At 41.7% G+C, this 26,278-nt stretch overlaps 1 protein-coding gene across 1 annotated transcript; it reads right to left on the bottom strand.

Annotated features, from left to right (window-relative positions):
- Window positions 1-237: 237 nt before the first annotated feature.
- Window positions 238-25,407, bottom strand: LOC119898446 (anoctamin-1-like). The gene is made up of 3 exons (XM_038712616.1): window positions 25,195-25,407; window positions 22,899-23,033; window positions 238-454 (listed from the first exon to the last, which is right to left on the bottom strand). Exons 1-3 carry the CDS (start codon window positions 25,398-25,400, stop codon window positions 286-288), a joined length of 510 nt encoding a protein of 169 aa, XP_038568544.1. The 5' UTR covers window positions 25,401-25,407; the 3' UTR covers window positions 238-285.
- Between the last annotated feature and the right edge of the window lie 871 nt (window positions 25,408-26,278).

Below are 26,278 nucleotides of genomic sequence, written 5' to 3' on the forward strand. Positions count from 1 at the left end.
GACGTCTGTGTTTGTCTACTTCTGTCTACTTCTTTCTGAAATGAAGTACCAATTTAAAAAAATGACCTAAATGTCAAAATGTGTAAATCTGTCACAGTTGTCAAGTAAACTTGCAGTGCTAGAATGGAAAACTTGACAGATAAGTAAGAGGGGGCATGATTTAATCATGGGTCAACTCAATGGCACCACAAGCTACAGCCCTCAAAATGACCATAAAGTTTAGCTAGGTAGACCTCATAAGTGGAAAGTGATTGTATGAATGTATTTTGGAGTGAGCTGATGTGTTCACTCACCCCAAAGAGCCATGAATATAGAGAAGAAAACGGTGGCAGGATTGTCGAACAGGTGACTGGCCCTGGCTGTTCCGCAGGCAGTGCTAAGTTTCCAGTAGCTGCACACTCTGTCACATAGAGGGCACATGGTGATGTTGTTCTTTGGGTGGCAGATCTCCATGCTGGAAAACAAGACATACACACACACAAATGAGATACTACAAATTGTGGATCTCATTCATTGTTTTTTATTAAACTCAGCAAAGGCTAGGTCAGGGTTCAGTCACTGGCTGATTCTGTGTTTGGCGCATGCTGCTTTGTCTTGTTTTGTGCATAAAGTAAGTTTTCTGCTGTGTTTACTGGAGCTCTCTTGCCAGAATAGAGCTAATGAACATCAGGGAAACAAGGCCAGTGGATTTATTTCCCATCTTCAGTGGAATTATTGGACATTCTGGTCAAAGCTGCTCTCACCTTTGCTCATGCTAACTCAAAACACACAGTCAGTACAGCAGAAGTCAGTGGGGACTAAACTGTGCATCACTTTTTATTGCTTTCACACAAATGCATTCAGTGACCAGGGGTCATTATAAATGTTGCATTCATCAATTTCTTAGCAACCGTTGGCATTTATAAAAAGTAAAGGTGAAGGGAGAATGTGTGGTAAAACTCACCAAACTTTGCACACGTCAGAACTGGTGAAAAATTTCATATTTTATGGGTTTCGCACATGGGCGTGGCAAAATGACTCGCTAGCACCACCTAGAAAATTGGAAAAAATTAGCCCCTCGTCCACGTTCAACCTACATGCACGAAATTTCCTGGGGACATGTAACATGTCCAGACGCACAAAAAAGGAGCCATCTCTTGGAGCCATAGCCTAAACCCAACAGGAAGTCGGCCATTTTGAATTTTATGGCCATTTTTGGATGATTTACACACTCCGTACTTTAACAAACTCCTCCTAGGGATTTAGTCAGATCGACTTCAAATTTCTGCTGTGCCTTCTAAAGGCATTGAAGATGAAAAGTTGTGCTATCTGTGAGTTTTTGTCAATGGGCGTGTCCGTGGCGTCGATGATTCGCCATGAAACAGGAAGTTATTATAACTTCAGTGTACATGCTCACATCTGCACCAAACTGTACATGTAGGATGAGAGTCCCGCCCTGAACACATGTACATACCGACATTCACCCACAGTCATAGCGGCACCTGCTGGCAACAGGAACTTTAACAAAGCAGCCCCCGCCACACGTTTAACCTACATATATGAAATTTCTGTGGCACATGTATCATGTCCAGACGTACCAAAAAGCTTCTTGGAGCAATGCCCTAAACCCAACAGGCTCTGATATACAGTATATGGGTACTGGGTGTATGGCTCCTTATTTATCTTAAAGTACAAGGTAGAAAGTAAAAATACTCCTGCACACACAGAAATACACTGCATAATTACTTTTAAACATTTTATGTGAAACATTTTGGGAGTATTTTCACTTTTTAATTTATACTGGACTGATGTTCTTTAGAGTTCAGCTTTAATGTTTCATGTTTTATCTGTGGTATACGATTCGCTTTTCAGTAAGTAGTAAAGACAGGGAGTGCTAATATATAGAATTTATTACAAGTGAACCATAAACCATATATTTTTTAAATGGATCTGAAACAAATATGGACAATATTTAAAAGTCAAAGTAAACAGAAGGAAAGAAGGCCTTTCCATGTCAGTCCACCCCATCAGCACAATGAGGACTCATTGTCTCTGCAGCTCTCTGGCACCAGGTGGGACATCTGATCCACAATGTGAGATGTTTTTATGTGAGTGTGACTCTATGACTGTTCACATTAACATAGAGTACAACTCTGATTTCTACTACTACGAATTCTTCACTATGAACATAAATTCAAGTTTGTGGGTATGAGTCAAGAACAGCTGACATGACGTCACAGGACAGGTTGAATTGAACCTCGATTCCATGTGACGCGCATGCATCAAAGGCGAAAGATGGCTAACAAAAGACCTGGGGCTGCTAGCCTAGGCTTAGTTAGTTAGTTAAAGTAAATAATGTGTTTATTCAACATTTTTTATAAGATTGTACTATTTTGATAGCACTTTATAATGATTTACATTTCTGCAACTCATAGACGTTATTGTTTTAGGTTTCAACCTAACGATACTTACTCGCTGTTAACTCTAGTGCTAGACAACGTTAGAGTTGATGAAGTGCTCTGTGTGAAAGTAACGTTATAAAGTTAACGTTAGTTAACTTAGTGATGTTAGAACTGTTTCGCCGATTGACACTGAACTGCAAGATCTGCAATAACGTTACCTGAAATAAACTTCACTGCTATCACATGTTTAGCAATGTCGACTAGAGCAGTAATAACAACTGAGCCAGACGAAGTAATTGTTTTAGCTTGCAAGCTAACAATATTTACTCGCTGTTAACTCTAGTGCTAGATGACTTTAGCGTTAAGTGCTCTGTGTGAAAGATGTAAACTGCACTGTAATCATATGTTTAGCAATGTCCACTAGATCAGTAATGCTAATAACTTAGCCAACTTTTTCTTCAGCACTGAGCTGTCTAAAGAACAAAAGACTTTCCAGCTTGGGTCCGGACGTGCTTACTTTTTGGTCTGAATGCGGACAGAGGCCCGTGACGTTGACAAACCTTACTATGATTAATGTGTTTTGCAGGTATTCTTTACAATACTAAAAATACTTATGGCAATAACATTTGGCATTTAGTTATTGTCTTTCTTTTTACTCAGGTCCAATTAATAGACACATTAAGCACAGCCCAAAACCTGGTGTTGCTGCTGAGAAACAGTGTACCGTCAAATGTCAGGCCAGTCAGTCAGGGCAGTACAGGAGAAGCTGCTGTTGGACAGGGAGAGCAGTCAGTGGCGACAGTTAGGCATCAATGACTCTGGACAGTCTGTGAAACAAGAAATGGCTCGGTAGGATACATGGGTTGTTGTCTGCATTCATTTTGTAATTGCGCTCCCAGTGTAGGTACTTTTAGACAAATTAGGTCCCGATTCTAATGTCAGCAAAAGGGTGGAAAATCGGTACAGATTTTAAACATTAAATTAATTTGCTTTGAAGATTTTTTAATATTTTTTGCTTTGAATATGTTAGGTTGTTCTGTGTTGATGGATGATAAAAGATGAGAATAATAGTTTACCATCTTACATGTTTTTTCCTGGATTTTTTCAAAAGGAGGCCAGAGGCAAAAAGCGTTTTGCACTATATACACCAACACAACCCGGGATGAGTTTTTTGGTGGACTTTTTTCTTCTTGAAAAACAACGTGAAAAAACACCAAAAGGAGAAGAGGAACTACAGCTTATACTGGCTGGCCTTGGAAAACGTTCATTAATTATTAATGAAAACATCACCAGTGTTTCCCATACGTTCATTTATTTGTGGCGGCCCACCACAATATCAACGCTGACCTGATTTTTTTTTTTTACAAAGCCTATTTAAAATCATATTTGATTGCAGAGCGCCGTAGCGCATTCGCGCAGCACTTCCTCTCGCTCGTCCCTCTCTCTCTCTCACTCACCCGTACCTCTCTCTCTCTCCCTCATGGAACACAGCTGCACAAATATGTCCAACACAACGCTGTCAATGTCCGAGACCCGGCTTTAAAAAAGTTATTAGCAAGCATGTAAGGAGCCTAGCTAATAAGGAGAGCTAAGTTAATGTTATAATACAGCTGGATTTTCAAGGCTAGCACGCTGTATATATCAATATCAATGCACGCACGAATATTAATGCTTGATGTAATTAATATTAGTATAGTAGACAAAATATATGGTAGTTCAGAAATATAAATCATTTTATTACAGACTTAATCATGCTTCTGTTATTTTAGTTAACAGATTTGCTTTTGAATACATATCCAAGGCTGGAAAATATCTATGGTGGCTGGTTGCTGCACAAGTCCATCTTCATAGACATCATTTACAAATGCCATTTGTTAGCTATAAATTAGGCCCTACAAGTGTGTTGAAGGTTCTTTAGCTTAGATATGTTTTCTTATATTTCAGAAGTAGTTAATTTTTTAGACAGCTGAGTGTCCTATGTGCGAAAATGCATTTCATCTTGAGATCCATGCAGCCAGTTGCAGATTACGGTAATGTTGGTTTCAGTGCTACTTATGTATACTAATGTATATGTATACTTATGTAACTACTTATGTATACCATGTTGATTTGATAATAAATGACATGTAAGGAGATTGCTTGCCAAATTTTTTCATTTTATATGTAATTGTATATTGTTAATTTAGGACTGTTTTTTTTCTTTGTGTGCAGAACTTCAGATGACAATGACAATGAGTCAAGTGATCCAATCAGTACCTTTCAAAGGTAAAATTGTGTATTAAAGAATTATGGTGGTGAATGATGTTATCCGAACACTAAACCTTTAAAGAGATACTGCAGGAGGAGTTAGTTTTTCCTGTTGAGCAATTGTGAGCATAGAGAAATCTAGTAATCCAAAAAGATGGTATGTTTGTGATGTTTTTGCCCGTTTGGACTTTCACTGAGGGCTCACCTCACTCCTGAGAACGTCACCAGTGCGGAAATTGTACTAGGCCTAACGACGACGCTGAAAAACAGTAGCAAACATCTATAAAATCATAAAACCACCCATAAATTTAGTTGTAAATGTTCAATGTTAAAAAAAAGGCCTGTTGTTATCCCTTTGTAATGTTCAATGTCTGTATTTTTTCATTTTCCAGTGCTGAGGACATCTTGAAGTGGATCGCTTGTCAAGTGGATGAGACAAACACGTTTTCCATCTGTGTGCCGCAAACTGATCTCTACAACAGAGGTATGCAACAGTGGCAACGGCGGAAGAAGACCTCAACAAAATGTAGACTTAAGGTCACATTCTTTGCCGAGGCAGGCATTGATACTGGTGCCCTTACCAAAGAATTCCTCACAGGTACAGGTGTATGTCCATATTTGTTTAATCAGACACATTTGTCAACAGGGGGCCTCTGGTGGTGCTACGAGCTCAACTGCTTATTGAAAAATTGTATTTTTGGTTTTCCAGAAATGCTGGGAGAGATAGAAAAAAGACTCTTTGTTGAAGGTCCAGATAAGAAAAGGAAGAATCCTGTAACTTCTTTTTGCATGTTGTCTTAAAGCGTATTAATTCCAGTACTACTTTAGTTTGCTGTGTTTCAATTGTTTCATTCTTCCAGTTATTAGGACTGCAGGAGAAGTCATGGCAGCTAGTCTGGCAGAAGGCAGACCTTGCCCTAACTTCTTGCGTGAGTGGTGCTTCAGATATCTTTGCTCTGGTGATTCTGACAGCATTCAAGTGTCTGCCAGTGATGTCACAGATTTGGAACTGTCTCAGCTAATTATAAAGGTAAGTCTAATTTTATCAAGGTCAATAATAGTATTAACTCCATTATGATATGGATTGCACAAATCTAATGACTTTCTTGTTTGTTTGACCGTAGAGCACAATGATGCAATGAGAACAACTTTCACTTAACACTATTCGACTTTCAGATAAACAGCTCCAGTGATGAAAACATCAGCGACCTGATTGGGGACATTGTGACCTGCGGATACACTGGAAGCGTGTCTGTGGATAAAAGAGACAGCATGATAAGGTAGATTGTAGATAGACAGATTTTTGGTTTTATTATGTTATTATGGCAAAGGGGTTTGTACAACAATTTATGACTTGATTTGGAATTTTTTCTTGCAAAGCTATGTTGTCAAACCACTTTTAAATGTCACCAAATTATAATTTAACAGAATTTACAGACACAAGTGCATATGTCTAATCTTCTCTACACTAAACTAAAAGTTTTACCACAAAAGTAGATTCTCCTGAAATAACTTTTAAATTGTCCCTGAGAGCTGTTATACTTCACTCCACCATGAGATTCATCCCGATGCTTGACCAGCTCAGAAAAGGCCTGCAGCTCTATGACCTAACAAAGATCATGAAGACCCATCAAGACTTTTGCCAACCACTGTTTGTAACAGTGGAAGACGATAAGGTACATTCTTGTCTCAACTACTCTTAGGCCAGACCTGATTTTGTGGTCAACTTCACAGAAGTCCCTGTAAATCTTGGGGCTTACAGTACTATCGAAGGCTGCCGTTGGGGAAGCATATGAATGAAAAGCCAGATGTACACTGAGCTAGCAAAACTGGACGACTGGCATACTCCCTGTTGAGATTGGATGTGGAGGGTTTGTAGTGACTTTAACAGCCAGGCTCCTCAAGGATGTGGGGATTTGTTCCAAAAAAGTGCTTATTCTTCATAGAGACTGTAACAACAAGTCCTAGTAGCTCAACATAGGTTTGTGTCTGCTTTTAATTAAGCATTTATGTTTTCTGCAAGAATTACTATGTTGAATCAGACTGAAATTAATTTCCTTCTGCTTAAAGGTGCATGCAGTCTTCATTCTGGAGAACAGCCGCCCTGTCTTCAGTGAGATTGGTTCTGCCAAACACCGCATGGAAACAAACATCATGAACTTTTTCCAGGACTACCTTCAGGAAATTGAGGATTCTGGTATGCTTTAGCCAATATAGAATGATAAAGAGATTGTAAGCTTTTCTTCTGCTGTCCTACAGTAATTTGGGTCTAGCTATCAATTAATATACTCCAATAAATTCACCAGGCTTAACGTTTCTTTTGCAGAATCTTGATGTAACGTGATATTTAATATTGTGACCTCTAGAATAACACTGCTTCATGAAATTTTACAGCCATAAACTAGACAGCCAGGGCTTTTAACACCCCCTGCTCCCAACCCAAAAAGGGGCTAGGCTTAATAGGTTAATCTCATTTAATTGAGGGATTGTATTAACTAATTGTATGAACTTCAAAATAAAAAGGAAGGCAGCAGCATCTTAATTGTTTTTTATCCAGACTCACATTTAATCTCTTTTTTAAGAACAAGGTGGCCCAAGCAACAACAATATTGTTCCAGAAAGTTTGAATCATGCAGTGGATCACCGGACAGGGATACAAGCCTGTTCAAGTGATAAGGACTAAATGTGAGATTCCACCATGACAGTGACACACAACACACTGTTTCCCTATTGTTAGCGCCTGCACTCATACAATCACATTTCCCTCAGTGCACCTGAAAATATTCAGTGAATTCCAAAACATTATGACACTAGCCATATGCCATGGGCGTAACAACTCAGTCCAAGGGAAAACTACCAAGTAACTGCCATAAGTCAAAATATTCATTGTATTGTTTTATTGGCATTTTTATTTGACAACTTCCTGTTTCTGTGAATAACTTTGTTATTCATTGTTGCAAACTCATTCATTTTGCTGTTAGTGATGGTTCACTTCAAAACCAAAATGAATGAGTTTGTTTTTACATCACTGTTACTCCCATGTTAAAATTAACTATCGTCACAGCAGCAAGTCTTTTGTAACTCTCAGGCTTTGTTTGCAAATGTTCAACTTCATTCCATTAAATCTTTTGCAAGGACTGATTGTATCTTAGATGTTTCTTTGTGTCACACATAGAATTTCAATGCACTGAACCATCGATATATAAATGACAGACAATCCAGAGGGATTTATCATGGACTGTACAGTTTCCATAATAGCTGGAGTCAACGGGCACTCAATATCTGGGACTTGAACTCCATAAGGTTCTTCAGGCACACTTTCAAACATCTCCCAGTCAGTCCCAAACAGCTCCATGTTCTGAAAATAGTGTTATTTTGTATGAAACAATATTTAGAAATATTTGAAAACACAACCAAGCACACATTGACCTACAAAGGCATAGTGCAGTGACTAAAGACAATAAAAACTGAAAATCATTCACATTATCCTCAGTTGACAGGTCTAATTGTGTGCTTATTCAATAACTTTCTTCAAGAGTTATTGACATCTTTAAAATTTTTATATAACTCTAAATCCACACCTTCAGGTTGAAAACTTTTTACTGCACTTTGCCTTTGGAGACTACTGTGAGAGATAGCTTCAACAAACCTGCAAATCTTCATCTGGGTCACAAGGGTTCTGCATGTTACCCATAACCCAGAGTTGGTTAGGGGTGAGTCCACCTTCAGATCGTAAGGGATGGTTGACCCAGCCTTCTGTGAAGGTGTGAAGGGCCTCTGCCAGACGCGGAAGGAACACATAATGGGCACAAAACAGATGAACAGCATCTGCCAAATCCAACAGGCCATCTTCCTCTAGACTGTGAAGAACTTCATAGTACAGATGAGTGACACAGGTCCAGACATCTCGCCATAGGTACTCAATCCTAGATAGGAAATAATAGGACTCACTCAACTCAAAAGTAATCTTGCATATAGTCTTACTTAAAATAATTTTTGACAATGATTTAACATTGTCACTATGAATATACTGTAAATTATGCAAATTATTATTTTAACCTTTGGTTGTGTACACTTCAGCCAGCGATGAAGCTCCCTCTTCCAGTGCCTTTAACACTGAACATGGTTTCAGCAATGGCGACATTTTCAACGCCTTCATCACCCCTGACCTTTGAAAATGAATGGGGGGGAAATGCTCATTTATATTCATCACAACAAAATATTCCATTGAACATTACAGAAATGATCAACAAGAGCATAGAAACTGCAGCACAAGATATCACTATTTACCTGGAAGCTATGTACCTGGCCAGCCATAGTTTTCTACTGCCTTCAGGAAAAATGAAAGGGCAGTGTTTGAGCAGTTATTTGTTGCTGGTTCCAGATGCAGTATCTATACAGACACACAGAGTTTCATATGGTGAATCTGCAAAGGCAAAGTACTTGGCCTACAGGCCTACAACCACAAGAAAAATCAGGTGTCAAAGCAACAAAGGTAAAATAAAAAATAGATTAGAGTCAGAATAAATAATCAACATAAAATAAATAATTAAAATAAGCTTTCTGACATCCTCTCCAGGAACCATCACCTTATCATGGTGGAGAGGTTTGCGTGCCTGGAGGGTCTGTTCTCTGGAGCCTAGTGCTCCTGGTAGGGTCTCCCAAGGCAAAGTGGTTCCAGGTGAGGGGCCAGAATGAGAATGGTTCATAAAGACGCCTGATGATACGTGGCACCCCCCCTCTCCATCCTTTGGACCCACCATCCATCAAAAGATCCACAGGGGTCTGGTGCGCTGCCACATCGGTGGAGGTGAAGGTCAGGGGCCTCGACGGACCAGACCCGGGCAGCAGAGGCTGGCTCTGGGGATGTGGAACGTCACCTCTCTGTGGGGGAAGGAGCCAGAACTTGTGCGGGAGATGGAGCGCTACCAATTAGATCTGGTGGGGCTGATCTCCACGCACAGTCTTGGTTCTGGAACCGTACTCCTTGATAGGGGATGGACACTATTCTTCTCTGGAGTTGCTCAAGGTGTGAAGCGCAAGGTGGGTGTGGGGATACTCACAAGTCTCAGGTTGAGCACTGCTACGTTGGAGTTTACTCCGGTGAACGAGAGGGTCGCCTCCCTACGCCTTCAGGTACGGGGGGGGGGGACTGTTGACTGACTGTTGTTGTGGATATGCACCAAATAGCAGTTTAGAGTATTCGGCCTTCTTGGAGACCCTGAATGGAGTTCTGTATGGGGCTCCAGTAGGGGAATCCATAGTTCTGCTGGGAGACTTCAATGCGCATGTGGGCAATGATGGAGATACCTGGAAAGGCGTGATTGGGGGGAACGGCCCCCCTGATCTGAACCCGAGTGGGTGTTTGTTGTTAGACTTGTGATAGTCATGGATTGTCTATAACGAACACCATGTTCAAGCATAAGGATGCTCATAAGTGTACATGGTACCAGAGCACCCTAGGCCGAAGATCAATGATCGATTTTGTAATCGTTTCATCTGATTTGAGGCCGCATGCTTCAGACACTCAGGTGAAGAGAGGGGCGGAGCTGTCAACTGATCACCATCTGGTGGTGAGTTGGGTCAGGCGGTGGGGGAAGACTCTGGACAGACCTGGTAAGCCCAAATGGGTAGTGCGGGTGAACTGGGAACGACTGGAGGAGGCCCCTGTCCGTGAGATCTGCAACTCAAACCTCCGGCGGAGCTTTTCTGGCATCCCTGTGGAGGTTGGGGACATTGAACATGAATGGGCAATGTTCAAAGCTTCTATCGCTGAAGCCGCAGTGGGAAGCTGTGGTCTCAAGGTCTTAGGTGCCTCAAGGGGCGGTAACCCTCGAACACCGTGGTGGACACCGGTGGTCAGGGAAGCCGTCTGGCTGAAGGAGGAGGCCTTCCAGGATTTGTTGTCTCGGAGGAATCCGGAGGCAGATTGCAAGGCACCGACGGGCCCAAAGGGCTGCAGCTTCTGCTGCGGCAGATGCAAAGCAACGGATGTGGGAGAAGTTTGGAGAAGACATGGAGGACTTTTGGTCGGCACCAAAGTGCTTCTGGAGAACTGCCCGCCACCTCAGGGGGGGGAAGCGGGTAACCGTCCAAGCTGTGTACAGTAAGGATGGGAACCTGTTGACCTCAACTGGGGAGGTAATTGAGCGGTGGAAGGAACATTTAGAGGAACTCCTAAATCCGACTGACTCGCACTCGACCGACAAGATGAGCAAGATGGCGCCTGTAACTGGCAGAGCCGCGGCTCGTTTCCTGCTGTGTAAATTATTAATGCTCTGTTTCTCAGTGTACGTGATCATCTCAGCCTGCATAACAGATGGATGTGTTCTGGCTGTATGGACTTATGACCGGGACTCTTTGTTTCACATCAGAGAGTCGATGGAGGTCCTGTTTGATAATTACGACAGGTTCAAACAGGCATTTCCTCCTCCATTTGCTATCGATCCTGACTCTCCTGACTACTTGCTACTATACCGGGCTCCGGGTAGGGTCCGTAGGAGATTCAGGAAAAGAGGCTTGCGGTCCGGTGTCCAGGTCAGGCGTAGGCGTGCCGCAGCGCGCGGTGGCTTTGTTGTCTTCGGCCGCCGGGACCGCATTCAGTGCCTGCGGCGGATTCCTCTTCACGATGTGTGCGGCAGCGTAGCTTCGCCGCCGCCTGTTCGGATTTCAACGGGTGTCCTGGATCCTTCACAGCGCTGGAGTGGTGGTCCGAGACTTTCGCCGCAAATGTTTACTTCCGTGTTTGTGCCGGCTCTTTCCAAATGGACCGGCAAAAGACCATGTGACCGCTGGTCGTGCCTGCAACCAATCCCGTTGCAAAGCAGGGACACTGCCTCCGTGACGTTCTCCAAAATGCATTTCGGCCTGTTGAATGCTCGTTCTATTGCGAATAAATCGCATTCATTAAACGATCTTTTCACAAGGGAAGGCCTGGATATTATGTGTTTGTCAGAGACATGGCAGAGAGAGGACGAGCTTATTCATTTAAATGAGCTCTGCCCAGTGGGTTGCTCTGCTATTGGGAGGCCCCGCCCCTCTCGTCGCGGTGGTGGACTGGCTATTGTGCACAAGGATTTCCACAAATGTAATGAAATTTTGCCCCAAAAATTTTCTTCTTTTGAATTGCAGATGGTAAAGGTGGGTTTTTTATCCCCCTTCTACTGTATTCTGGTCTATCGACCTCCAGGCCCTGCTGCTGTCTTTCTAAAGGATTTTAGTGAATTCTTATCCTCTATAATTAAGCTGGAATCTGTCTTAATCCTTGGGGATTTTAATCTTCATGTAGATGACAACTCATCTTGCCCCGCAATGGAATTTTTAACATTGACTGAAACTTTTAATTTTAATCAGCATGTATCTGAGCCCACTCACCAAAAAGGCCATATTTTAGACTTGGTTTTTACACTTGGCCTAGATATATTAAACGTATCTGTAAATGATGTCTATATGAGCGACCATAATATTGTTCTGTTTGATCTTCACTTCAGTTCTGACCCAAAGCTTCCAGTAGTTAGGTCTCAGAGACGTGTTATCACGGCAAATACTGCAGACACTTTCTCTGATTTGTTTGATCCTGCTCTAGTTATGGATTGCCCTGATGTGGATGATTTTGTTCACTGTTTAAACAATCACTGTGAAAAGATTCTGGATCAGGTGGCCCCTGTTAATTCAAACTTGCCTACTCGGGAAAAAATGTGGCCTTGGATTAATGAAGAGATTTTAAAACTTAAGAGAATGTGTCGAAAGACTGAACGCCTGTGGAAATCCACTAGCCTTGAGGTACACAGGCTTTATCTCAGAGAACTTGTGTTGTCCTATAATGTGACGGTTGGAAAAGCCAGATCTGACTATTTCCGTCAACTAATAACATTAAATAAAAAAAATCCTAAAGTGCTGTTTGATACGATCAATACACTTGTTTGCCCTGCTGCCCCAGTTATCCCTGTTTTTTGTGAAGCTGACAGCAATGCTTTTTTGGGTTTTTTCACTAATAAAATTAAAATGATTAAAGATAAAATCCCGTTACATTCGTGTGGTACCACTGCTGTCTTTAAGCCAGTCTCCAGCATGTGGTCCACTTTTAGGACTGTGACGATTTCAGATATTTCTGAATTGGTGACCAGGATGAAGCCATCTTCCTGTTCATCGGATGTCATTCCATTCAGATTATTCAAAAAAGTGTTTGAAGATATTGGCGCTTGTGTAACCAAAATGGTTAACCTCTCGCTGTCTACTGGCGTTTTTCCAGATGCTTTTAAGCATGCTATAGTGGAACCGTTAATAAAAAAGGCAGGTTTGGACCCGTCGGATTTGAATAGTTTTCGGCCTATTTCTAAGCTCCCGTTTTTATCCAAGATCATTGAGAAGGTAGTCTGCGAACAGTTGACATTTTACCTGGATAATAGTAACATCCATGAGCCATTTCAGTCAGGTTTTCGTAAACAACACTCTACCGAAACGGCCTTACTGAAAGTGTCAAATGACATTATGATGTCTGCTGATTCTGGAAAACACACTGTTCTAGTTCTCTTGGATCTGTCTTCCGCCTTTGACACCGTCGACCATCAGGTTTTGCTGGAAAGATTAAGGGATCAAGTAGGGCTGTCAGGGTCAGTTCTGCAGTGGTTCACCTCATATTTATCTGGGCGTAGTTTTAGTGTTACAGCAAACCAAATAAGGTCTGAGTCTGCAGACTTGCTTTGTGGAGTGCCTCAAGGCTCTGTTCTGGGCCCCGTTTTATTTTTGTTGTATTTGATCCCTTTGGGAAAGATCATACAAAGGTTCAATGATGTTTCTTTTCATCTATTTGCTGATGATATCCAACTTTACTGCTGCTTCAAGCCGTCAGAGATCTGGAAGTTAAACTCCTTGCTCCATTGTCTTGTGGAAATTAAAAAATGGCTAAGTGAAAACTCCCTGCAGCTAAATGCAGACAAAACAGAAACATTAATCATTGCCCCTGAGGATGCAATTCCAGGAATTAAACAATACTTGGGTGATTTAGGCCAGTCTGCTAAGCAAAGTCTTAGAAATTTGGGAGTTGTCCTGGACAAAGACATGTCGTTAGTGCAGCACTGCAAGCAGCTGACGAGAAACTGCTTCTTTCAATTAAGGAAAATCTCAAAACTTAGAAATATAGTTTCAAGAAATGATTTGGAGCTAATCATTCACGCCTTTGTGTCGTCGCGGTTAGACTATTGTAATAGTTTATTTTTATGCCTAAACCAGAAGGAGCTCTCTCGACTGCAATTAGTACAAAACTCTGCAGCCAGAATTTTAACACGTACTAATAGGAGGTCTCACATATCACCAATCCTAAAAGAACTTCATTGGCTACCAGTGTCTTATAGGATAAATTTTAAAATTTTGGTTTTAGTTTTCAGAGCTTTACATGGCCAGGCTCCACCCTATATTAGTGACCTGATTCAGCGTTATACCCCTGTGCGTGCTCTGAGGTCTGTGGATCAGAACCTGCTGACGGTTCCACGCACTCGCTACCGTACTAGAGGTGACCGATCTTTTCAGGCTGTTGCCCCTAGGTTGTGGAATGACCTTCCACCATCTATGCGCTCTTCTGATTCTGTTGATGCCTTCAAATGCAGACTAAAGACACATTTATTTGTTCAGGCTTTCAATTAGCTACTTGTGGGTTGATATGATCATGTACTGTCTATGCTTTTATTGTGTGTATTTTATGATATTAATGTTTTTGTTGTGAAGCACTTTGTGGCCCTATACCTGTGAAAGGTGCTATAGAAATAAACTTTTACTTACTTACTTACTTACTTACTCTCTAGTAGAGGCAGAGCTGGAGGCTGATGGGGGTTTCTTGTCAATATCCCTGGTGGAAGTCACTGAGGTAGTCAAACAACTCCACAGTGGCAAAACCCCGGGGATTGATGAGATCTGCCATGCTAAAAGCTTTGGGTGTGGAGGGGCTGTCTTGGATGACACGTCTCTTTAACATTGTGTGGAAGTCAGGTACAGTGCCCAAGGAGTGGCAGACTGGGGTTGTGGTTCCCCTGTTCAAAAAGGGGGACCAGAGAGTGTGTGCCAATTACAGGGGTATCACACTTCTCAGCCTCCCCAGTAAAGTCTACTCCAAGGTGCTGGAACGGAGGGTTCGGCTGATAGTCAAACCTCGGATCGAAGAGGAACAATGCGGGTTTCGTCATGGTCGTGGAACAACGGACCAGCACTTTACTCTCACAAGGATCCTGGAGTGGGCTTGGGAGTATGCCCATCTAGTCTACATGTGCTTCGTAGATCTGGAGAAGGCGTATGACCCGGGTCCCCCGGGAGATACTGTGGGAGGTGCTACGGGAGTATGGGGTGAGGGGGGCCCTTCTCAGGGCTATCCAATTCCTGTACATCCAAAGCGAGAGCTGTGTCCGAGTACTCGGCAGTAAGTCAGACTCTTTCCAGGTGAGGGTTGGCCTTCGCCAGGGCTGCGCTTTTCACCAATCCTGTTTGTGATATTCGTGGACAGGATATCGAGGTGTAGTCGTGGTGAGGAGGGGTTGCGGTTCGGTGGGCTTGGGATCTCGTCACTGCTTTTTGCGGATGATGTGGTCCTGATGGCATCATCGGTCTGTGACCTTCAGCTCTCACTGGATCGGTACGCAGCAGAGTGTGAAGCGGTTGGGATAAGGATTAGCACCTCTTAATCTGTGGCCATGGTTCTTAGCAGGAAACTGGTGGAGTGCCAACTCCATGTAGGGAATGAATCCTTACTCCAAGTGAAGGAGTTCAAGTACCTCGGGGGCCTGTTCATGAGTGAAGGGAGACTGGAGCAGGAGATTGGCCGGAGAATTGGAGCAGCGGGGGCGGTGTTGCACTCGCTTTACTGCACCGCTGTGACGAAAAGAGAGCTGAGCCGTAAGACAAAGCTCTCGATCTATCTGTCAATTTTCGCTCCTACCCTCACCTATGGTCATGAAGGCTGGGTCATGACCGAAAGAACAAGATTGCGGGTACACATGGCCAAAATGGGTTTCCTTAGGTGGGTGGCTGGTGTCTCCCTTAGAGATAGGGTGAGAAGCTCGGCCATCCGCAGCTCAAAGTAGAGCCGCTGCTCCTTTGCGTTGAAAGGAGCCAGTTGAAAGGCACGTCCAGCTGGGAGGAGGCCTCAGGGAAGACCCAGGACTAGGTGGAGAGATTATATCTCCACACTGGCCTGAGAACGCCTCAGTCAGAGCTGATTAATGTGGCTCGGGAAAGAGAAGTTTGGCATCCCCTGCTGGAGCTGCTCCCCCCTCTTCTCATTATATTCTCTTGCTTCTCCGTGCATATACGTTGTGATATGTTGTTTGGAACCAAAAAACAAAGAAAAGGAAATAATGTTTTTCCCCATTTTTCTGAATCCAAACAAGAAAACCAATTCAAACAATGTTACGGGTCTGATTTTGGTGTTTGCAAATTCCTTTTTTCGTTTCTCCGTTTGAAGAAAGACAAGACAGGTGGGTCAGGTGACCTGGAATTAAAGGTAAATATTTAAAAATAGAAGCCAAGGATGGCCATTGTGTAACATTATACAAGGACTAACATACCAGGGTAAGGTTAGATGAAAAATGTTAAGTAATAAAAATAAATAAACCTGGACAGATGGAAGCATGTTAGCAACAGTAGTTAATACATGTGGTTTAATACTGTGCATGAATCCATGTGCACAGCAAGAGTCAACATATAGAGCACATATAAACTTTCAAATAACAGGTATAGAGGAGGTTGTCTTCTACTTCGAGAGACACAATTAAAAAAATCTTTCGTTGCAAAAATGGGTTCAGGAGGCAGACACCATCTCCACATTTAAGAGTAGACTTAAGACTTTCCTCTTTGATAAAGCTTATAGTTAGGGCTGGCTCAGGTGAGTCCTGAACCATGCCTTAGTTATGCTGCTATAGGCCTAGACTGCCGGGGGATTTCCTATGATGCACTGAGCTCCTCTCTCCTCTACTTTCTCTCCCTATGTATGCAACCTCATCCCATTATTGCATGTTACTAACACAACTTCTCCCCTTTCCGGTAGTCTTGTGCTTTCTCGTCCCTCTCCTCTCTCCTCCTATCACTTCCTGCAGGTTTTCTGGCTCTGGAGCTGTGGAGTCTGGATCTGTGGCTGCGGGTCACCTGCTGCCCCTGTGTTCCTGCTTGACACCCTCTGCTGCAACGACTATTGTTGCTAGTCTTATTGTTATTATTGTTATTATAATCATTAACATTACGACTGTTACCATTAACACTAGTATAAATATCTGTACCATTTTTCATTTAGTCTATAGCAACATCACCTTTACTGTCTGTACCTCTGTGTGTATATTGTGTAGGCTGCCTCCCTCCCCTCTCTCTCTCCTTACATCCCTCTCTTTTTCTCTCTGTTCCTCTCCTACTCTCTCTCTCTCTCTCTCTCTCTCTCTCTCTCTCTCTCTCTCTCCTTCACCCCAACCGGTCGAGGCAGATGGCCGCCCACCCTGAGCCATGGTTCTGTTCGAGGTTTCTGCCTCTTAAAAGGAAGTTTTTCCTTGCCTCTGTCGCCTAGTGCTGCTCTTGGTGGGAACTGTTGGGCTTCTGTAAATAGCATCATAGAGTACGGTCTAGACCTGCTCTTTTATGAAAAGCGCTGTGAGATAACTGTTGTTGTGATTTGGCGCTATATAAATAAAATTGCATGCTTCCATCAATAATGTAAATGCTCCGTATTTGTATAGCGCCTTTCTAGTCTTTTCGACCACTCAAAGCACTTTTACACTACATCTGCATTCACCATTCACACACATTAATTCACTATGCCTAAGTGCACAAACAGAAACTAACATTCATACACTGGCAGAACATTCCCCAGAAGCAATTCAGGGTTCAGTATCTTGCCCAAGGACACTTCATCATGCAGCCTGGAGGAGCAAGGGATTGAACCGCTGACCTTCCGGTTAACAGGCAACAGGCAACAGGCAACAGGCAACCTGCTCTACCTCCAGAGCCACTGCCGTCCCATCAGTACAGGCTAATTTGTTTATTTAATTTTTCTTTTGATGTTACCCTTTTATGATGTTAGTCCATGTATAATGTTACAGAATGGCCATCCCTGCTTGGCCTTTAATTTGATATATTTACTTTTACTTCCGGGTCATCTGACCCACCTGTCTTGTTTTTCTTAATGTCTTAATTCTTAATGTCTTAATTCAAAGAAAATGAAAAAAAGGAATTTGCAAAAAACTAAAATTGGACAGTTATTTGAATTTGGTTCTCTTATACGTTTTGGATTCAAAAACAACAAATGCGGACGGACCCATATGAAGTCTATCAACAGTGAATCCATGAACATAAACATATACAGGAACAATAAAGCACTATAATAAAAGTATTAAAAAAGTGGCGCACCTTTCTTGAGTAACCATCTATTGCACCAAATATGATGATGTTGTACCATGAAATCAAAAAAATGAGATGACAATGAGCAGTCAATGAAAAGAGCTACATTAACTCAACACCAATAATAAAGTACATAAATAAATGAAAACCTTACGTTATGAGCTTATGGCTTGGGTCCACATGCACTAATGACAAAGGCCGCTGTACGAAGTATGTCCTCTTGACGATGCCACCCAGCTGTGTCATTCTTTCCAAAATATCTGGAGCGTCGACTCTGTGCATGGACTCCTTAATGCGATTCCACTGAACTCTATGTCCATTTGCTTGCAGACAACCTTTACCCATTCTGTACCCCGTGTTTGGGATCCTGGTTTTTATGGTCAGCACAGCATCATCCAGTTCACTGTCAGATAAACTGCTGTATGTACGTCTTGTGGACAATCCGAGTTCATGCATACGGAAAATAGTACTTTGGCTGACACCCAGCAGGTTGGCGATACAAGACACTAGTAAGGGCATGTCAATGAGCCTGGACAGCAGCTCCTCAGAAAAACTAGATTTTGGTCAGCCGCGTCCTCCTTCTCTACTAAAAACACAGGGATTCTCTTGGGAAAGAGCTGCGTGGATCTTTCTTTGAAGGGATAAAAGACACTCCACAATTTCAGCTGGGATGTTTAAAATAGTAGATGCAGATGTCAGTATAAAGGCTTCCTAATTTACAACATACTGGAAGTAGTCCAAATAAAAGTATGGTTGACTTAATGTGTCACTGATCCTTGATTCCAGACGCTGCAGTAGCTGAGTAGCCAATGGTCCCTGTAAATGTCAAAAATACATATGCCTACCGTTAACTTATCCGTACCAATTCAACATTATGTAACGTTTGGCTAGATAGACTTATAAAACAGCACAACTGAAGTATTTTGGCAAACTAAGAGGTGTAAATGACGTTATCCTTAGCTTGCAAGCTAAAACAATTACTACATCTGGCTCAGTTGTTATTACTGCTCTGGTTGACATTGCTAAACATATGATAGCAGTGAAGTTTATTTCAGGTAACGTTATGGTAGATCTTGCAGTTCAGTGTCAATCGGCGAAACAGTTGTAACATCACTAAGTTAACTAACGTTACCGTTATAAGGTTAACGTTACTTTCACACAGAGCACTTCATCAACGCTAACGTCGTCTAGCACTAGAGTTAACAGCGAGTAAATATCATTAGGTTGAAACCTAAAACAATAATGTCAGAAATGTAAATCATTATAAAGTGCTAAAAATAGTAAAATCGTATAAAAAATGTTGAATGAACACATTATTTACTTTACCTGTGATGCTGAGCCTAGGCTAGCAGCCTCAGGTCTGTTGTTAGCCATCTTTCACCTCTGATGCATGCGCGTTAGATGGAATCGAGGTTCGATAACCTGTCCTGTGATGTCATTTCAGCTGTTCTTGACTCGTACCCACATACTTGAATTTGTGTTCATAGTGAAGAATTCGTAGTCTTAGAAATCAGAGTTGTACTCATGAATGTGAACAGTCATAGCTTCTAGAGTCACACTCACATAAAAACAGAAATGTAATTTTATTGACTCACATGTATGAAAACGCATGGATGCATAAATGTTAAAAATATACGAATATGAAAGTTTGAAAGTGTTCTTACACCATACATGATGCGATTTGCTGGTTCAGACCTTTTTTCGCATTAACAACTTCAAAATAACTTTACACACGTGGTTATATAAGTTTAAGTAATGATTTTCTGATTTATAGCTTAATTTGAATAATCCCACGTCCATTTACGATGCATTTAAAGCGGCCCCCTAGTGGTCGATTTGAATGAAACTTTCAGAGTATATTTCCAGCACTCATGGGGACATATTCTGTGAGTTTTGTGATGATTGCACCAACAGTTGCGGATTTTTGTCTATTTATGTCCTGAGCCACGCCCCTTTACAATTTTATTGGTCAATATCTTGAAAATGAAAGGAGCTATCAACAAGCTTTATACATTTTATATGTTAAGTCCAATGATGAACCATTGGTGGCAATTGGAGCTACAGTGTAGGAGTAGATTCAAAAAATATGTTTATATATATTTGTTCTTTGTTGTAGGCGTATCTAAATGAACCCTGGTGGTATTTTATAGAGCACCCTGAGCTGGGCTTCTGTGAGAAATTTCAAGTCAATAGGACTTATGGTGTGAAGTAGGTGGCCTTTGAAAAGTTTTTTTACCTCAAATACAGCGCCTCCATCTGGTCGATTGGTGTAATATTTCTATGGAAGTGCGGGCACATCTGTCTGAGTTACTGTGCCAAGTATCATGTATGGAAGATATAGCGAGTTAAAGAATTGGTTACAGGGGGACAACTCAGCCTGCAGCTACAACAGGGAGTAAATGAAAGACATGAGTTTCCTATCAATTGAGGTTCAGAGACAAAAAACTAAACCTCTACTGAGCAAGATTTTGCAATTTTTAAGGAAAGGCATTTTGGTGCCTTTTTTGTACTTACAGAGATAAATATACACGACTGGCAGCAGTTTACAAAAAAAAACAACCTGGTCTGCCAAATCCTCTCCACACTCTAAGGTGATCACATGACACAACAATTAAGTCTATAAAAGCTGTGAACCCCTTCACTTTGGAAGGACTAAAGTAAACTTTTTTTTTTAGCAAACACCAAATACAAATTTGAAAAATCCACATCTTTTCTGCAACTTACAGCTCAAATGGAGTCTGTAGCTGCACATATGCCGGAGCATTTAGCTCTTAAAGTTGAGTAGATTGGAAGAAAGTAGAGCCTCTGCTCCCATTGAAATCCATTCATTTATTCACATAAAAATATTAATATAAAATCAGCCATTACAGATATTAGCAACACAGGTAATAACATAAATCTCCTGAACATGATGTACATTTTGAAATTGAAACAAAGTTTCTACGACAAACAGTGCAGGAGAAGATAGATGACAAAGAGACGTAGAATAAATAAATAATAAAGAGCCAAGACAACTAATTAAAGCTGCAAGCAGCATTGGGTGGGCCCTCGCACGTGTAGCATGTCGAGGTGTGAGGTGGACGTGTTGCAGATTCTGGAGCTCTACGTCACTTCCTCTGTTCCCTTCGTGTTATAACAACTTCCTGTTTCACGTCGAATTGTCGATTTTTGACGACACGCCATATACGACTGATGATAACTGTTTGTACAACTTCTAATCATCAGTGGGTTTAGACTGCACAGCGAAAGTTTGAAGTCGATCAGACTAAATCCCTAGGAGGAGTTAAAGTACGGAGTGTGTAAATCATCCAAAAATGACCATAAAATTGAAAATGGCTGACTACCTGTTGGGTTTAGGCTTTTTGGTACATCTGGATATGATACATGTGCCACATAAATTTCATACATGTAGGTGAAACATGCCGTGGAGGCTGCATTTCCTGTTGCCAGCAGGTAGCGCTATGATAATGAGTGAATGTTAGCATGTGGATGTGTTCAGGGTGCAACTCTGGATGTGAGCATGTACAGTGAAGTTACAACAACTTCCTGTGTCATGGCAAAGCGTGTAACATCGAAGCGAAAATTTGAAGTTGATGTTAAAGTATGCGCCCTGTAAATGGTATAAAATGGGTTAAAATTGCACTTTCAATTCAAAATGGCGGACTTCCTGTTGCGTTAAGGGTGTGGGTCCTTGAGGCTTTTTTGTGTGTCTTGATATATTTCCCCAAATAATTTTGTGCATGTAGGCTGAACGTGGCCAAGTGGCAAATTCTTTCGAATTTTTTAGGTGGCGCCAGCGAGCCATTTTGTCACGCCCATGTGCAGGAGTGTGCAAAGTTTGGTGAGTTTTTAAGCATGTTTAGACCCCCATAAATGAGCTTACTTTGCAGAAAAAAGAGAAAAAAAATCACTTCAGTTTCAATAGGGACCTCGCAAGGTTCGTGCTCGGGCCCTAATAATAACCAAAACAGACGAAAATAGAAGGGTTCTGCCGCTTTGCCGTTTGAACTCTAATAATAATAATCATAATAATAAAAACTAAAACAGACAAACATAAAAGGGTTCTACTGCTTGGTGGTTTGAACCCTAATAAATTGTTTGTTAATAAACTGTGTTACTGTGTAATGTTCACTTACTTCTAAATTTCTTTGTGTGTGGGAGCAGTACTCCTGGGCAAAAAAGTTAGTGTAGAGCCCTGTATTAAATTTGGAGGGATATCAAATAACTGTTATCCTTTTCAACTGTAGAACTTTAAGAACCAGTGCCACACAGATTTACAACTTAGAGGCAGCCCTACCATATTCTCAGACCTATTTGTAGGGTCATTGTAAAACCGTCCCACATCATGTAGGAGCTCCGTCTTTCCAAATAACAGTCTCCTTTTAGCTTTTGAGCCAGACATTAAGGTGTGCAATACACCATCCAATTTTTAAACTGTCAAAAGGACTTGTGTCCACACTAACATTTCCATGTCATTTTGGTAGAGACCTCTGTCCACAGTCAAAACAGAACATAAAAATAATTAAATTACTTATTCTTCGCCCTCTTTTTAGTTGGCAAACAACAAAACTGCATCACAGAAAACATCTGTTAAGTAATGGAACTAACAGCTAAGCTGACAAACATTGTTTTATAGTTGCAACGTCATTTAATGTAATTAACGTCATTTAAAATCATCTCATAAATACTGCCTGTTGCTAACTGCAATGGGAAAAGGGAAAAAGGGAATTTCCCTGTACATTAGCAAAAAGCAAGACATGTTGAATTAGCAGCAACAGCTTCAGTAAGACAAAAAGCTGCAGAGAACGACTGGTTAAAGATTCAACAGGCTGACAATCAAGTTTTCCACTTAAAAAAGCTCACAGTCTTTGCTTCATGTATGTGCTTGTTGTGTGTGTTTACCTTGGTATGTTGTCATCGACTGTTGCACATCCATACAGAAAGACAATGACCCCCACCAGAGAGGCAGGAATCAGCATCTGCGTATACAGACCCAACCAGGCAAAGTACAGACCAATCTTCTCGCCAAAGTACTTCCTAAACAACACCAAAGAGATTCAAATCATTTCCATTTTTCAGACAAAAACTACTATGTTGATATCATGATATGGAAATCTAAACTGTAATTGTCCAGGGTTGTCAAATTACAAGATTAAAAATAAGTATGAATTCAGACTGAAAACAGACCTGTGTTAAAACAGGGGGCTATGTTGGTAGGAGCACCACTGTTTAAGGGACTGGGGAGATCCAGGAAGTCAAGATGGACACATTACATGAAACCACAAACCTTAACACATGTAAGCGGAATAATCTCTCTGTTGATATTTTATTAGATACTTTTAATATTGGGGTGGTGATGGCGCAATGGATAAGACACATGCCTTTGGTGTGAGCGACCCAGGTTCAAACCTCCTCTGTGACCCAGCTACCATTATGTCCCTGAGGAAGACACTTAACCCCTAGTTGCTCCAGAGATGTGCGATCTCTGAAATGTATAGCAATTGTAAGTTGCTTTGGATAAAAGCGTCAGCTAAATGACTATATGTAATATAAGTATTTCTTATATTAAATAGATGTTTTTAGGTTCCATATGACACTGAAATCCTGAAATCTCCCCACATGGGTCAATTATTGGACCTAAACTGTTTTGTATTTATATGCTTTCTTTGGATCAGAAAACTTGGAGGTACACGATTGATTTCCACTTTTATGTGGATGATCCGTAACTTTATGTTCCATTAACAGGTACAGGTAACAGGACCTGGAAAAACTTTCTCTGGGACCAGGACAGCCCAACACTCTGTCCACTACAGAAAGCATTATATGGCCTTGTTCCTACCTACATTATAGATTTACTCATGCCACTTCTTCAAAAGGAAGAACACTTTTAACAGCCCACCTCTTTAAAAAAACAAAACACTTTCTGTTAAAGCCCTCAACTGTGGAAATCCCTACATGACGAACTTAGGTCAGCTAAATCAGTACCTATGTTTAAATCACTCCTCAAAAGGTACTTTTATAGGAAGGCTTTTGTGTGGTAATTTATTACCTGTCTTATGTCTCACAGTGTAGGTCCAAACCACTGCATGTACAGGCCACACCCATTTCTGCCTAAACTTTTTTTCGCTACATCGCAAAAACTGAAAAACCTATTTTAATTTACTCCTCCAAAGCCGCAAGTCTGATCGACACCCAGCCGATAAAACTTTGTAAAAGGGAACTTTGATCCGCCAAAAAACATCCAAATTATAAGCTAAAATCTTTTTGCAGAAACGCAAAAAACTGGATGTGATATCTTACGTTTGCAATGGCCGATCTACACCAAACTCGGGGACGTCATCAGCCACGCCGTCCCCACGGGCCTCTAGGTGGAGCTATTAATCGTATATCAACCAATGCTCCCATAGACATCCATTCTGTAACCGCAAGTCCCTTTAATTTCAAACTCCAGCCATTTATTCTCCACGGGCCACCCGGGTTGACTCGCGCCCTCCATGGGGCAACTAAAAATGTCACTAGTGGCCAAATAGCTTTAACTAACGACTACTGTTGACTAAAAATTCTTTGTCAGGGGCAGCCCTAGAAAGACTTCTCCACACAGCACCCTTGACCACACTACCTGTCTTTTGTGAAGGGATTCTTTTTAAGTACATTTACACAACCATAAATTATTACCAACATCTGACATTTTCAAATTCATAGTGGCATTAAACTTATTTCAACTCGCAGTAGCTCAGTCCATAAGGATTCGAACTGGAGGGTGGCCTAAATGAATCAAGTCAGTCGATACAGAGGCGGCTGATAGCTGGAGAGATGCCAATTCACCTCCAGGGCACTGGCGTATTAGATGCCTATAAGCAAGGCGTCTCATCCCTAACCGCTCGGGGCACTGCGCTGTGGTGACCCATCACTGTGTGTGTGTTTGTTTGCATGTGTAAAATTACCATTAGAGGGAATTTCCCCATGGGGACAAATGAACTAATTATAATTTTATTGTTATAACCTGTTAGCAGAATGAAGGATTACAATGTGGTATACTTACTGCCATGTTATTAAAAAGCATATGATATACAAGTATAATATGTACAAGCAATGAGCTGCTATTACAGTCCTTCAAAATAAGAGCCCTGGCTGATGAATACGATATATGAATGAATAATCCTAAATAAATTATTATACCTAAAAAAAGTGTCCTTACCGCACAAGTCCGAGGGGCTGGTACTTGTAGAAGACGCTGTAGTTTGCCCACTCTTCATATAAAAGCTGCGGAAGACAATCACCATAATTTTGTTGCATTTGTCCAGTTTTATCATGCCTTTTTACTGCCATATTTGTCTTAGATGTAACAGTTGGGTGGAGTTCCCTTTCTTGTTTCTTTGACAGTGAACTGTAACTTGTGTACATATTCACCTTTGTAGAGGTAAATGGTTTCAGAATAAGAAGGAGCTTTAAAGCCAAGTAGTGTTTTACACATATGAGGAATTTGCTGTGTTGATAAGGTGCTACACGTAGACAAACATACAGTCAACATAAATAAATAGAAATATATAAATATGGAATGGAAGAACAATGTTGCAGATATCCATGTGCATTATTCTGGGTCTGTGCCGTGCAGAAGTGACGCAACGGAAGAGAATATTGTGTACATATAAATATATAAATGGACAACATAAAAATATACAACAAAAGATCAACAATCAACAACAAATATGTGCGACGTGCCAGGTCTGTGCCCGATGAGATGAAACAGTATTTACATGTGCTGAGACATTTGTATCATTTGCAAGGGGGGAGTGTCAGTGGGGGACCTGGGCCTTGTTAATGAGGCTAGTGCAGACGGGTTTTTGTGGCGAGAAGTTTTGGTCCTGATGGACCGCAGCCTCCTGCCAGAGGGGAGAGTCTGAAACAGTTTGTGTCCGGGGTGGGAGGAGTCAGCTGCAATCTTTCCTGCTCGCCTCAGAGTCCTCGAGGAGTACAGGTCCTGAAGAGAAGGAAGATTGCAGCCAATCACCTTCTCTGCAGAGCGAATGATGTGCTGCAGCCTGCCCTTGTCCCTGGCAGTGGCAGCAGCGTGCCAGATGGTGATGGAGGAGGTGAGGATGGACTCAATGATGGTGGTGTAGAAGTGCACCATCACAGTCTTTGGCAGGCTAAACTTCTTCAGCTGCCGCAGGAAGTACATCCTCTGCTGGGCCTTCTTGGTGTGGGAGGTGATGTTCAGCTCCCAATTGAGGTCCTGGGAGATGCTGGTACCCAGGAAGCGGAAGGAGTCCAAAGTGGTG

The sequence above is a fragment of the Micropterus salmoides genome, unplaced genomic scaffold (assembly GCF_014851395.1).
Source record: "Micropterus salmoides isolate LMB-PRFRI ecotype aquatic unplaced genomic scaffold, ASM1485139v1 Ms_hic_scaffold_1130, whole genome shotgun sequence".
NCBI classification, from domain to species: Eukaryota; Metazoa; Chordata; class Actinopteri; order Centrarchiformes; family Centrarchidae; genus Micropterus; species Micropterus salmoides.